Genomic DNA, 11881 nt, shown 5'->3' with positions numbered 1-11881 from the left:
GATACGATATGGGTGTATATTATAAACGGGTATTTGTAACGGGTAGAGCTTCGACCTGCGAATTGACGGTTGGACACATTTTGGCAAGTGTACATGGATTTAATCAATAAAGGCTAGAATTTTTTTGAATTACCTCAAGATAACACCTTAATATATTAATGCACAATCTGATCGGAATTTAAACTTCTTTCAAATATAAAAAAGAGAAATTAATAACGGAAAATGGAGATGAATTTCAATTCGGTTTTAATTCATTTTACTTTCATTAAGAGTTTTTTTTTTTATATTTTATATTGAGATATATTCATGTAATATCTTAAAAAATAAGAATTTTTATTTATTGACTTAATGCAGTTCGTAACACTAGCAACACGGAATACGAACACTGTATGATGAAATATAAATATCATACACTATGTATGCCATCCATTTGTATTTTTAACAGAAACTTATATATTCAGAAAATTATTTTGAAACCTATCTAAAACGGTTTAATATTTATATTTAATACGTGAAAGAGGACAGAGAGTAGATAGAATGAGATATGATGATAGTGGGAAGAGAGGGAAAAGTAATTAAAAAAATAATTACAATAGCTATAAATAGAATATTTTGAATTATCCCATCGGTATTATGTATACACCGATGGATTTTTTTGTAAATTATTCCACCGGTATAAAAAAAGTATAAAAAAGTATAATATCCATCGGTGTATACGCCATACACAATGAGATAAACCTGTTATTCCATGGGTATCTAATAAATACTCCATATACACCGATGCTCCCCTCCCTTCGGGGGCCCCCAAGGCATCGGTGCGTGAATATTTCAGTTATTCATTGATACCCATGGAATAACAAGTATTAATTGTAGTTTTAGTTCGCTTTTTACTAGTGATCCAGATCCAATATCTTCTGATTAATTACCAGATTTCTGTAATAATAATTCTAATGGTTCAATTTGTAATAGATCTGTAATCCATAAATAAAGATTTTAAGCTTAAATGATTTAATAGGTAAATTAATAATTTTGTTGAATAATGGTGAATTTAAATGATATTAAATGATAACAATAAAGAATATGATATTTCACTAAAATTGACTTCCATGAGATAAATCTCATAAAACATAATTATTTTTAAGGTATTTGAAAATTAGAATTCTTCAAACATAATGATTATAATCAAAATAATTTTTTTTTAAGATTTTATCGTAAATTATTTATTTTGGATAAATCTTTTTTTAGCATAATTATCTACTGAAGATTGAATATAAAGTGATGAAATTGAATTGAAATCAGAAGAAAAACATTTTAGAAATGATGATAAGTTACTAAATCTATTAAATTTATCAAAAATTTTTAGATTTTTTAACACTACAAATAGGTAAATCTGAGATAATCATCAATCCTGAAAGTATTTGGAACTTCAAATTCAAAAGTATGTAAATTAGCTTCATTTCTATAAATATTTTGATTAATGGCAAGAAAGTAAAACTTGTCAATTTTATACTATCTTTGGCCAAAGTCTGAAATGTTACCAGGCCGTTCTTTAATTGTCAAAGTTCTAATATTTTCATTCCATAATTTAATAGAAAGAAAAATTTCATTTGTTTTTTTAAAACTAGGATAATTAACATTTTGAAATACTGTATAATTTCAACTTGTTAATTCAGGGAGTTATCCTGAAAATATTTTTGAACATGCCATATTGTATAAAAGAAAAGGAGGATTAAAATTTCCAATCAAAATAAATTATTATATGTTTCAGAGTTTGCGATCCCTCATTTGGACACAACAGATAGCTTTTGGATCTCGCGACCTAAACGAGGATTTACTTGCAAGGGGATCCTTAACGTACGTGTACCCGGAGTATAAGATATTACCCTTTTCCTTAAATAAGATTGGCTCAAAATATGGTACAATTGATCATTATTAGCCACAAAAATTAATTGGATGTTGTTATTATTTTTGTACAATATAACTTTAAGAAAATTTTTGTTTCACGTGCGTGAAGAAATGCAAAAATAATTTCACAATATTTACAATACTTTAATTTCAAATATAACAAAGACTCAAAATTTTAACATTTTTTTAATTTTTAACATTAAATCAAATAAAGCGCTTTAATAATTATATTGTTTATTAAAATTACAATAAATAGAAATAAAAATTTTTTAATAATATTTGTATAATTCTATACCTATCGAACAACTTTCTTCAATATATAGTAATATAGACGAAGTAAAAGTGGTATGATTTATTACGTAACTTAATTATTTTATATCATTTATTTTTAGTTCTTTTTCTTTTTTATGAAAATTAGTATCTTTATTTAATTTAACAAAATAGGGTATAAAGATTATTTATTTATTTAATAATGAGTTTATCGCGTTCAATAGTTATATTATTTTTATTAAATATAACATTCATTATATTATTTTTATAATATATTAATAAATAATTTATTTAGGAATAAAAATTCCCATTCTATAGCAATTTTAATTATGTGAAATATATTTAATTCTTGAGAAATTTTAGTAAAAATAAAGAAGTTTTATGTAAAATATCTACAGTAATTATATATATATATTTGCATTGAGTAATTTATATTGGTAATACGCTAGTATGATCTCAGCATACTCTCAGCATCTAAAAAGCGAAAATTCCAGGTTATCCAATAAGCGGTTTATTTTAAGGTATCTGTCAAAGCCTGCTTGCCCAATTTTAATTAAATATTTATTGATTACTCGATGGGAAAGTGCTTGTTAATCTTCAAAAGTAGAATAAACTCTTCCCACAAAATTTTAAAGTATCTCCATAAAGTAGATCCAGTTTTATTAATCATTTCTCGAACAATTTCATCAAAATAATAATTAGGATATTCTCTAATAATTTCCTGTAAAATCTAAAAATAAAAATAGCGAGATTGAACGTTAAAATTCGTTATAAAATAATGATAATATAATTAACTAACCTTCATATCAGATCCACTAAAAAATTTTTCCTTTTCTACACGTTGCAAATGGATTGTTACGAATTGCATCTTTGATATAAATACTTAGTAGTTATGAATTTTTTGTAAATTACAGAATAGTCGTATAAAATAAATACACTGCCTTCCATTTTATTTCCTCATTTGTAATACGTCTTATTCCTTGAAGGACAATTTTAATTAAGCTACTTAAAATGTGATTTTTTGTGATTTGCAAGTTTATATTGTAGAGTTAATAAAAGAAAGCGTAAAGCGTGATTTAAAGTGAGATTTTGAAGGTAAAAACTATAAGTATAGAGTCACTTATTTTATAATAAAAAATTAGTGAAACTCGACAATATTATTTTAAACATTATTTTAGTCTCCTGAGTCCTGAATGTAAAACATCAAAAATTTTTTTTATTGAATGAATTTTCTGATCGACAAATGATCGACAAATACCGTGATAGACAATATAATTTTGTAGTTAGGACCACTAAACCAATTTTAGCATTTTGAAGTAGTGAATCATTTTGTCGATTTGTATTACACTTATGTCGTGCATGCATAAATTGAAAAAAAAAATTTTCACTGTAACATTTTGTGGCGCCTTTTTTATTATCCATTCTATAAAGTTGTTTAAATTTATCTATTGAACTATGAGTTATAGAATATGTAAGGAGTGTGGAAAAGAAAATACTGAAGTTGATTGGTGTAAAGAATGTAATGCAAAACATTTTCAGCAAAATTTTAAAAATTGGACTAGTGGTAATAACGATATTGACAAATTTATTCAAGACACTCAACTATCAGCAACTGATTATGAGAAAGTTTTAGAGTGGATACCTTACAATAAATTATATGATATTGAATATATTGCAAAAGGCGGTTTTGGAAAAGTGTATAGAGCAAAATGGATTGATGGATATATTGAAAGTTGGGATAATATAAATAAAAATTGGAAACGTTATGATTCCAATGAGTTTGTAGCACTGAAAAGTTTAAATAATTCAGAAAATGTTACATCAGAATTTATCAATGAGGTATTACCTAATTTCTTAATTTAATGAAATTTTTAAATTGCGATTTTTACTGATGGATTTATAAAATGTATATCTAGATAACAATGCATTGTAAGACTAAAAAATCCTATTTTATTTCTGTTGTTAGAGTTTATGGAATTACACAAGACCCAGAAACAAAAAATTACATGATGGTTTTGCAATATGCGAAGAATGGAAGTTTAAGAGCTTATTTGGATAAAAATTATCACGAATTATCTTGGGATACTAAGCTAGAATATTTATGGCATATTACACTCGGACTAGAGAGTATTCATGAAGAAGAACTAATTCATCGAGATTTACATATTGGTAATATACTTAGTTTTAAATCTGAAGTTACGGTAACTGATATGGGATTATGTAAACCTGCAGATTATAATGTATCGGAAAATCCAAAAAACAGTATATATGGTGTTTTACCTTATATTGCTCCTGAAGTTTTAAGAGGACAAAATTATACTAAAGCTGCTGATATTTATAGTTTTGGTATAATTATGTATGAGGTAATTTCTGGACTACCTCCATACCATGATGTAAGCCATGACAAAAATTTAGCAATAAAAATTTGTCAAGGACTTAGATCAAGATTTAGTAATATTAAAGTACCCCAATTGATTGTGAATTTAGTCAAAAGATGCTTGGATGCAAATCCAATAAATCGACCGGAAGCAGTAGAAATTCGAGATATCTTATGGCAATGGTGGATTGGTGATGAAGAATTACAAAAACAATTTAAACAAATTGAAGAATCAGAAAAAATCAATACTAGTCTACCAGCTAGCAGTATACCTTTGACAAGTTTATCATATGAAACTCATTCAGAAGCTGTTTATACAAGTAGATTACTTAATTTTAATAATCTTCCTGAACCAAAAAATTCTGATGATTATTACAATGAACAAAATGACAATATAATTAGTGAAAAATTTTCAGGTAAATAATGCAATAATTTTGTAAATATGTAAATTTAATATAAAAAATATTAATATATTTTTATTTCATTAAATAGAATCTTTACAAATTGATATTTCTCAATTGAAAATTAATGAAATTTAATAAAGATGGTAAATTTAAACATACGGTATATTAATTAAACTCTGATTTTTTTATTCGTATATTTAATTAAAAAATTCTATTTTTAGGTTAAAATAGTAAATCTAAAGGTTAAAAAAATATATTTTGAGAGATGATTTTAATCAGACTATTTAGATTGAAAGTAATATTTTGCGTAGTTCGTGAATCGTGATATGTTATCGTGAGCAACTTTTTTTTTTGTTTTAAATTTTTTACAAATTTCTATTTATTATTGTATTTAAATTTTTTATTAAATAAAATTTTCGATCATATATAATCATGTTATTAATTTAAATATCAAGTAGCGATATACAAAATATTTTCAATAATTTTTGATAATTTACTGATTTGGGTTTCTTTAGAATAAATGTCAAATTATAAAATAATTTAAATTATAATAAATCTTACACAACTTTTTTATTAATTTATAGAGAATGACAACGGACTATATCAGGATATGCGATTACAGGGTCTTTCCCACTTGTAAATTTGAACAATTGAAAAATTATATCTTATATTTGTTTGAGACTTTAGAACTATAAAAATTATTAATATTGAATTCAATTACACTTCATAAAAAGGAATAGCAAATAGGTTAAAGATAATTGCAATTTAATAAAACTTAAAAAAGATACTTTAATGTACATATGAAATCTATTGGATCGAAGATTTTATAAGGTTTTTGAAATTTTTATTTTTATCTTTTAAACTCGGTCGCATGAAACCGTTTAAAACTCACTGCTATGTCTAAGATCAAAACTTGTTATTTTTCATTTGATAATTGAAGGTATTTTATATTTCAAGATTTTATAATTATTATCCCAATACAATTTAAACGAATATTTTAGTAATTTTAAAATTAAACGTCAGATTTAATTTGATATTTTATCTCTTATTTTAAATATTTACGATATAAAATAATCCGTCAAAATATAATGGCGTAACATTCCTATAGATTCGTTACTTTTATGGAAAAAATTTTTTTTATAAAAAATAAGGAAATTTTTATTAATTAAGTACAAACTTTTCATAATTAATCTGTCAGCATATCACTCAGTAGGTAATTACCAATTGTGCAATTACACACTGCAATAGTATTATTATTCCCCAGTATCGAGTTCAGCTACAAATTTTAAAATACTCGCTGCTAATTTTGGACAAAATTATATTTGGAAAAAGCACATATACTATACTGTATATACTACCTGTGTCTTGGGTACTAGGATTTTTTCATTTAAATTAATAACGTTTAATGAAAAATGTAACTTAAGTGTCAACATTTTTTAACCAAGGAAAACAAAGTTATATTTTGGTTATCCGATTTTTGAAAAAAAAAACAGGTTTAAAAAAATATATCTAGATTCAATTATTTATTTGGATAAGAAAAAAAATTTTAATAATGCGAAAAGAGCATGATCCTAATAATCCTAATAAATACACAGTATTTGTTCTATCCATATATTTTATACAATCTATATATTATTTATTATATGTATATTATGTATATGTACTTACATGTTATGATTCTAAGATTCTAAAAATAATAATATTAATAGTTTTTTAATTCTTGAAAATTAAATTATCCGCAAAACTATAAAAGTTTATCATAACGTTTATAAACTTTAAAATGTTGTCTCTAATAATAACGCCAAAAGGCCAAGTGGTGTGGAAGTCTTAAACGTGACATTTCTAGATTTTAATACATCAGCTGTGATCAGCAGATGTTCGTTTTTCTTTTTCATATTCTTCAATAAAAGAAGTATTATCATCAGTATATCTAAGTAATGCTTGAGAAAGTTTATCAGCATCTTGAATAGCATTATTTGCTCCTAATCCTAATATAGGACTCATAGCATAAGCAGCATCTCCTAATAATACAACTCGATTACTTGACCATGATTTGATAGACATTGGATCAATATTTCGCATCATTCTTCGCTGTATAGAATTATAAGTTTTAAATGGAGGATCATTTGGAATTGTTTTAGGTGCCAAATCCCATAATTCTAACAATAAATTAGTCAATTCACAATCTGGTCTTAATGTTCGAATTAATCGTTTAACATGTTTGATGACTGATGCAGGATCATTATCATCAACTTTAACTTTTTCAGATTCAACATTATCCAGTTCGGAGGGATAAGAATAAACTAATGTTGCTCTATAATGAGGTTCATTTTTTCATCATTTTGTTCTTGTTTGATTGGTATTAAGCGTGTCATAATAAATGAAGAATCTCCTTTTGTTCCAAGAGTTTTATGGGCAAAAACATTTTCATGGATTTTATTTGCCTTGTCCATAAGATGTTTAGGTATAGAAATATCTGCACTAACATGGTAATTTATGTTTTAGTACTAATAAAGAAAAAAAAATAAATTGAAAATTATGACATTACATAAAAATATCTACCAACTTACTTGGAGAATTAATTCCATCTGCACCAACTAATATATTACAAAATTCTTGCGTACCATTTCAAAAAATACACAAACTCCTTCTTGAGTCTCCACATATTCAATACATTTTTTATTCCATTGTACTGGTACAACTTCTAATAAAACATCTCTAAGTCTATCACGATAAGTGATCATTGATGATAGACCACGAGATATTTTTGCAAGTTCGTAAACATCTTTAAATGGTTTAGTTGGAGGAGCAAGTAGAACATTTCCTAGTTTATTTTATTTACTTTCATTTTTTTTTTATTTGTCCCCTTTCCCTTCCTTCCTTCTCCTTTCCCTTCCTTTCACTTCCCTTAGTCCCTTTCGTCCCTTTACTTTCTTTATTGTATCTAGGTTTATTATACTTAAGAACCCCAATAATCCTAAAATTAATGTAAAAATCAGATGCATTAAGTGGAAACGGCTAACAAGTAAGCTTTATTAATATTTAGAATAAATCAAATAATAAGATTATGAAACATTAGAACAATTTCATTATTGACCTGATGAACCCGAACCAAAATATATTTATTATATTAATCAATCTAAAAATTTTTAAGAATGGTATAAGAAAGATTTTGATGATGACAGATTTTGATGAAACTTTCGATTTGGAAATTTGATGATGATAATTCGTCTGATATCAAAGGTATACTGATTCTACTATAAGGTTATCAAGAAAATATTCCATTAAATTCTTCTCAAGAAAATTCTCAAGAAATTTTTTTAGAAAAAATTAATGAAAAAATTAACGAAATGAAAAATAATGAATGATATTCACTATTAATTAAATGTATACTAAAATTTAATAATGTACCTAAAATTTATGAGCGGTATAATTTTATAATATTGGTAATGTGTAATAATATAAAATAAATATCTTCTTGACGTTTCTATAATAGAAAGAATTTAATAAAAAAAAAAATAATAATAATGCACCCGGTTTTACGTATCATTGATACGGTTCCGATAAAAAAATTTTTTATTGGTTAATCAATCTAAACTCTCTGATTTTAATCCTTAAAAAAATTTTTAATTATATCATGATTAATCATCAATTTTAAAATTTATAATATATTGACACAATATAATATTCCAAATTTTTTTTTCGTACTTGTACAAAATTTTTCTTTATACTGTATATATTATTACAATATATAATTATAAATCTTTTGATTTCTTTATACTACTACTATTTTACAAACAATATGATTCATTAAGTAGTGAAAAGAAAAATAAACTACAAAGTAATAAACTAATCTAAAAACTATATTTAAAAATTACTAAAAATTAGGGAGCTTACATATATTACGTAATTATGAATTACTATATAGTCGAACCCCCTCCCCCCCCCTAGTGAGATTATGATATCACGTGAACGTAATTGATAATATTCTTTTGGCTGAAATCTGTTTATAAACAAATATCATATATAGATTAGTATAACCTGTCACACAATAAAATCACATTGTCATCCGTTAAAAATACTACAACTTTTTCCCATCAATCTAATTTTCAATAAAAAAAAAGAAAAAAATGAAATTTCTTTTTTGACACACCACCTAAAATTTTCGGTGTTTTTTTTTCTATTTAACATAAATTTTGAAACACTCTCTTGCCAATGTTATGTTTGCACACACCATATTATGAAGAAAATAAATTAAGAAAGGAATTTTACGATTTTACGAATACAGTAAATAAATTTATTATCAATAAATCAATAAATCAGATCAATTTGAAAAAAAATTTTCGCAACTATGTACATGTGATTCTTCAACGTGATCTGTAATATCTAATATCGCGTAATAATGATCTGATCGCGTCGCCACTTTGATTTCTTTATCCGAAACTTCTTTAACATGCAGACCTTCCTAACTACACCAAAATATAATAAGTTTTACATTTATAAAACTCCTACAAATCAACACCAAAGATTCTGTAACGCTTTTGGATATTATCAAATGGTGAATGCAAGAAACCCGGCGTATCCAAAAATAAGTCTGTGTACAGAATGTACTAATGCATGGAAAGAAATTAGGTGTAAACCTCAAGATGAAATTGAAAGTAAAATCTGGGAATATCTGACAACTCCTGTTCCAATCCAAGGTTTTCTGCAAACTAACAGTTCGAGACCTGTTGGCCCATCACAAAGATCAAAATCCATCGAGTCCCAGACCTCTCAAAAACCAATAGAGGAGACTATCATTGCTGATGTTAATCTACCTCCAAATGCTTCTGCACAGAAAAAAGCCGTAGAAACTATTAATGCAACTAACATAAAACTTGCAGAACTTCAACGAATATACAATTCAACTAGTGATCCAGAAATTTGGTGTAATTTAATGGAGCGCATAACAAACCTTAAGGAAATTTTATGCAACGAAAATAATAAGGTTAAAAAACTGAAGCGCCAAGCAAGCTACCAACGTAAATGCAGAGAAAAAAAAACGAAACACCTACATGAACATCAAGAAGTAATGATGTATGAGTCTCCTGGTCGCCCAACTCTTTTGGTCCAATATCCCGATTTACATGAACATATACATGAATGTATCGAGTTTGGAGCTGCAGATAAAAAAAGAAGGAAGGAAGTCATTAAAGTCAGAACCATCCGCCACCTCCAAGAAGAACTCAATTCAAAATATAATGAATACCTTTCTCGTACCACCCTCAGCAATTACCTGCTACCATCTCGATCAAATTCTATAGCAGCAAGAGCTCATCACCACCCTGCTAACATTGCAATTGCCTCCGTTTCTAGAGATGAAAAAAAAGAACATTCTGATGAGCATTATTGTCTTGCTTCCGTTAAAGGAGCAAAACAATTTGCAGCTTTATTTCCAACTCATTCCGTTATCATTTCACAAGATGACAAAGCCAAGGTTCCTCTCGGTATCCCTGCAGTTGGAAGAACTTTCAAAACAATGCAAAGTTTTCGAGAACTAGTTAGACTACCTGATCATGATTTTCCAATTGGAATGCAGCAAAAACTTATTCCGTCCGTCTATTTACTCATTAACCCAAGTGATACAAATGATACTTTTCGTAATGGTCAACTTTCAATTTTTGTACGTCCGCAATACCAAATTGGTACAAGCTCAACTTCTCACATGAGCGACCTGAATTCTCTGGTACAAGATAGCCGTTTTGACGAAATACTAAAAGTTAATGAGCAGATCAAACCCATTTGGATTCTTTTAGTTGATGGAGGTCCAGATGAAAATCCTCGCCACATGAAAAATATCATTCAATATTGCAGAATGTTCCATGCTTTTGACATTGATTATCTTTCTGTTCGAACACATGCACCTGGTCAATCGGCATACAACCCTGTTGAGCGTAGTATGGCAACACTTTCTCAAAAACTAGCTGGCATAACATTACCGATTGATAAATATGGCTCTCACCTCAATTCTCAAGGTAAAGTAGTTGATTCAGAGCTTGCAATGAAGAATATGCGTTATGCTGGCGAAACTTTGTGCACTCTTTGGGAACGTGATCCTATCTTCGGAAGACCGGTAACAACACAATATATTGATCAAAAAAGCCTTCCATTTGACGATATTATGTTTCCTGGATGTGATAAAGAAAATACCGATGAATCTGTACCTTGGCAATGGATAGAAAATCACACTAAAATATGCCAATACTCACTTGACATTAAAAAATGTGAAGATTCTCTTTGCTGTCTACCTAAACGTTGTGAAGAAGCAGCTATTCTTCTCGCAGAAAATAATGGTTTTCTGCCACCTGTAACAAAAGGAAAAGATGGGCACTACTTGAATCCTCTTCATATATTAGAGTATTTCAATAAACTCAAAATACCCGGATACGATACCCATTGTCCTTCTATTAGTTCGGATACTTATAATCGTCTCTGCTGTCCTATCTGCAATGCATATTTCCCAACACTTTCTATCGTTAGCCTTCATAAAAAAATTCAACATCCAAAACGAAGAGGACGACCAGCTAAGCAAAAAAAGTCATTTACCAATTCTATTGATGATTTTTCAGTTATGCCCGTGCCAGCTGAACAAGTATTTGTCGTAATACATGACTGAGAAATACAATCAGAAGGTGAGTATTAAGAAAGTGTTACAAAGTGTCTCTGTTAGAAAAAACTATTATTCTGAAATATTAAAACTACATGTACTTTGATATGTCATGTTTATTAATAAATAAAGTTTCTATTATTTTATATCTCTTAAAAACAATATATTTATTTGTATCAAAACCGTTTGTATTTTATGTTCAAATGCATGTATTACCAGTTACGAATGTAAATCGTCATGTGCTTTGGTTCTATATTCCGATTGGCTAATCTAGATGTG

General features: G+C 27.3%; 3 protein-coding genes across 3 annotated transcripts; 1 reads left to right on the top strand and 2 right to left on the bottom strand.

The window, feature by feature from the left end:
• Positions 1-2743: 2743 nt before the first annotated feature.
• OCT59_000485 (uncharacterized protein) lies at positions 2744-3043 on the bottom strand (the record flags this gene model as incomplete). Its single annotated transcript, XM_025332138.2, has 2 exons — positions 2744-2905; positions 2975-3043. The coding sequence occupies 2 exons, from the start codon at positions 3041-3043 to the stop codon at positions 2744-2746; spliced, it is 231 nt and encodes a 76-aa protein (XP_025176403.1).
• Positions 3044-3630: 587 nt separating this feature from the next.
• On the top strand, positions 3631-5074 carry OCT59_000484 (uncharacterized protein; the record flags this gene model as incomplete). Its single annotated transcript, XM_066138869.1, has 6 exons — positions 3631-3694; positions 3962-4014; positions 4092-4104; positions 4663-4872; positions 4955-4968; positions 5045-5074. 6 exons carry the CDS (start codon positions 3631-3633, stop codon positions 5072-5074), a joined length of 384 nt encoding a protein of 127 aa, XP_065988323.1.
• A 1739-nt stretch (positions 5075-6813) lies between these two features.
• Positions 6814-7700, bottom strand: OCT59_000483 (uncharacterized protein; the record flags this gene model as incomplete). The annotated part of the gene is made up of 4 exons (XM_066138868.1): positions 6814-7270; positions 7380-7437; positions 7527-7553; positions 7631-7700. The coding sequence occupies 4 exons, from the start codon at positions 7698-7700 to the stop codon at positions 6814-6816; spliced, it is 612 nt and encodes a 203-aa protein (XP_065988322.1).
• Between the last annotated feature and the right edge of the window lie 4181 nt (positions 7701-11881).

The sequence above is a fragment of the Rhizophagus irregularis genome, chromosome 1, assembly GCF_026210795.1.
Source record: "Rhizophagus irregularis chromosome 1, complete sequence".
In the NCBI taxonomy this organism is placed as follows: domain Eukaryota; kingdom Fungi; phylum Glomeromycota; class Glomeromycetes; order Glomerales; family Glomeraceae; genus Rhizophagus; species Rhizophagus irregularis.
Note: the sequence above shows the minus strand (reverse complement) of the source record. Positions and strands in the feature narration are given on the sequence as shown.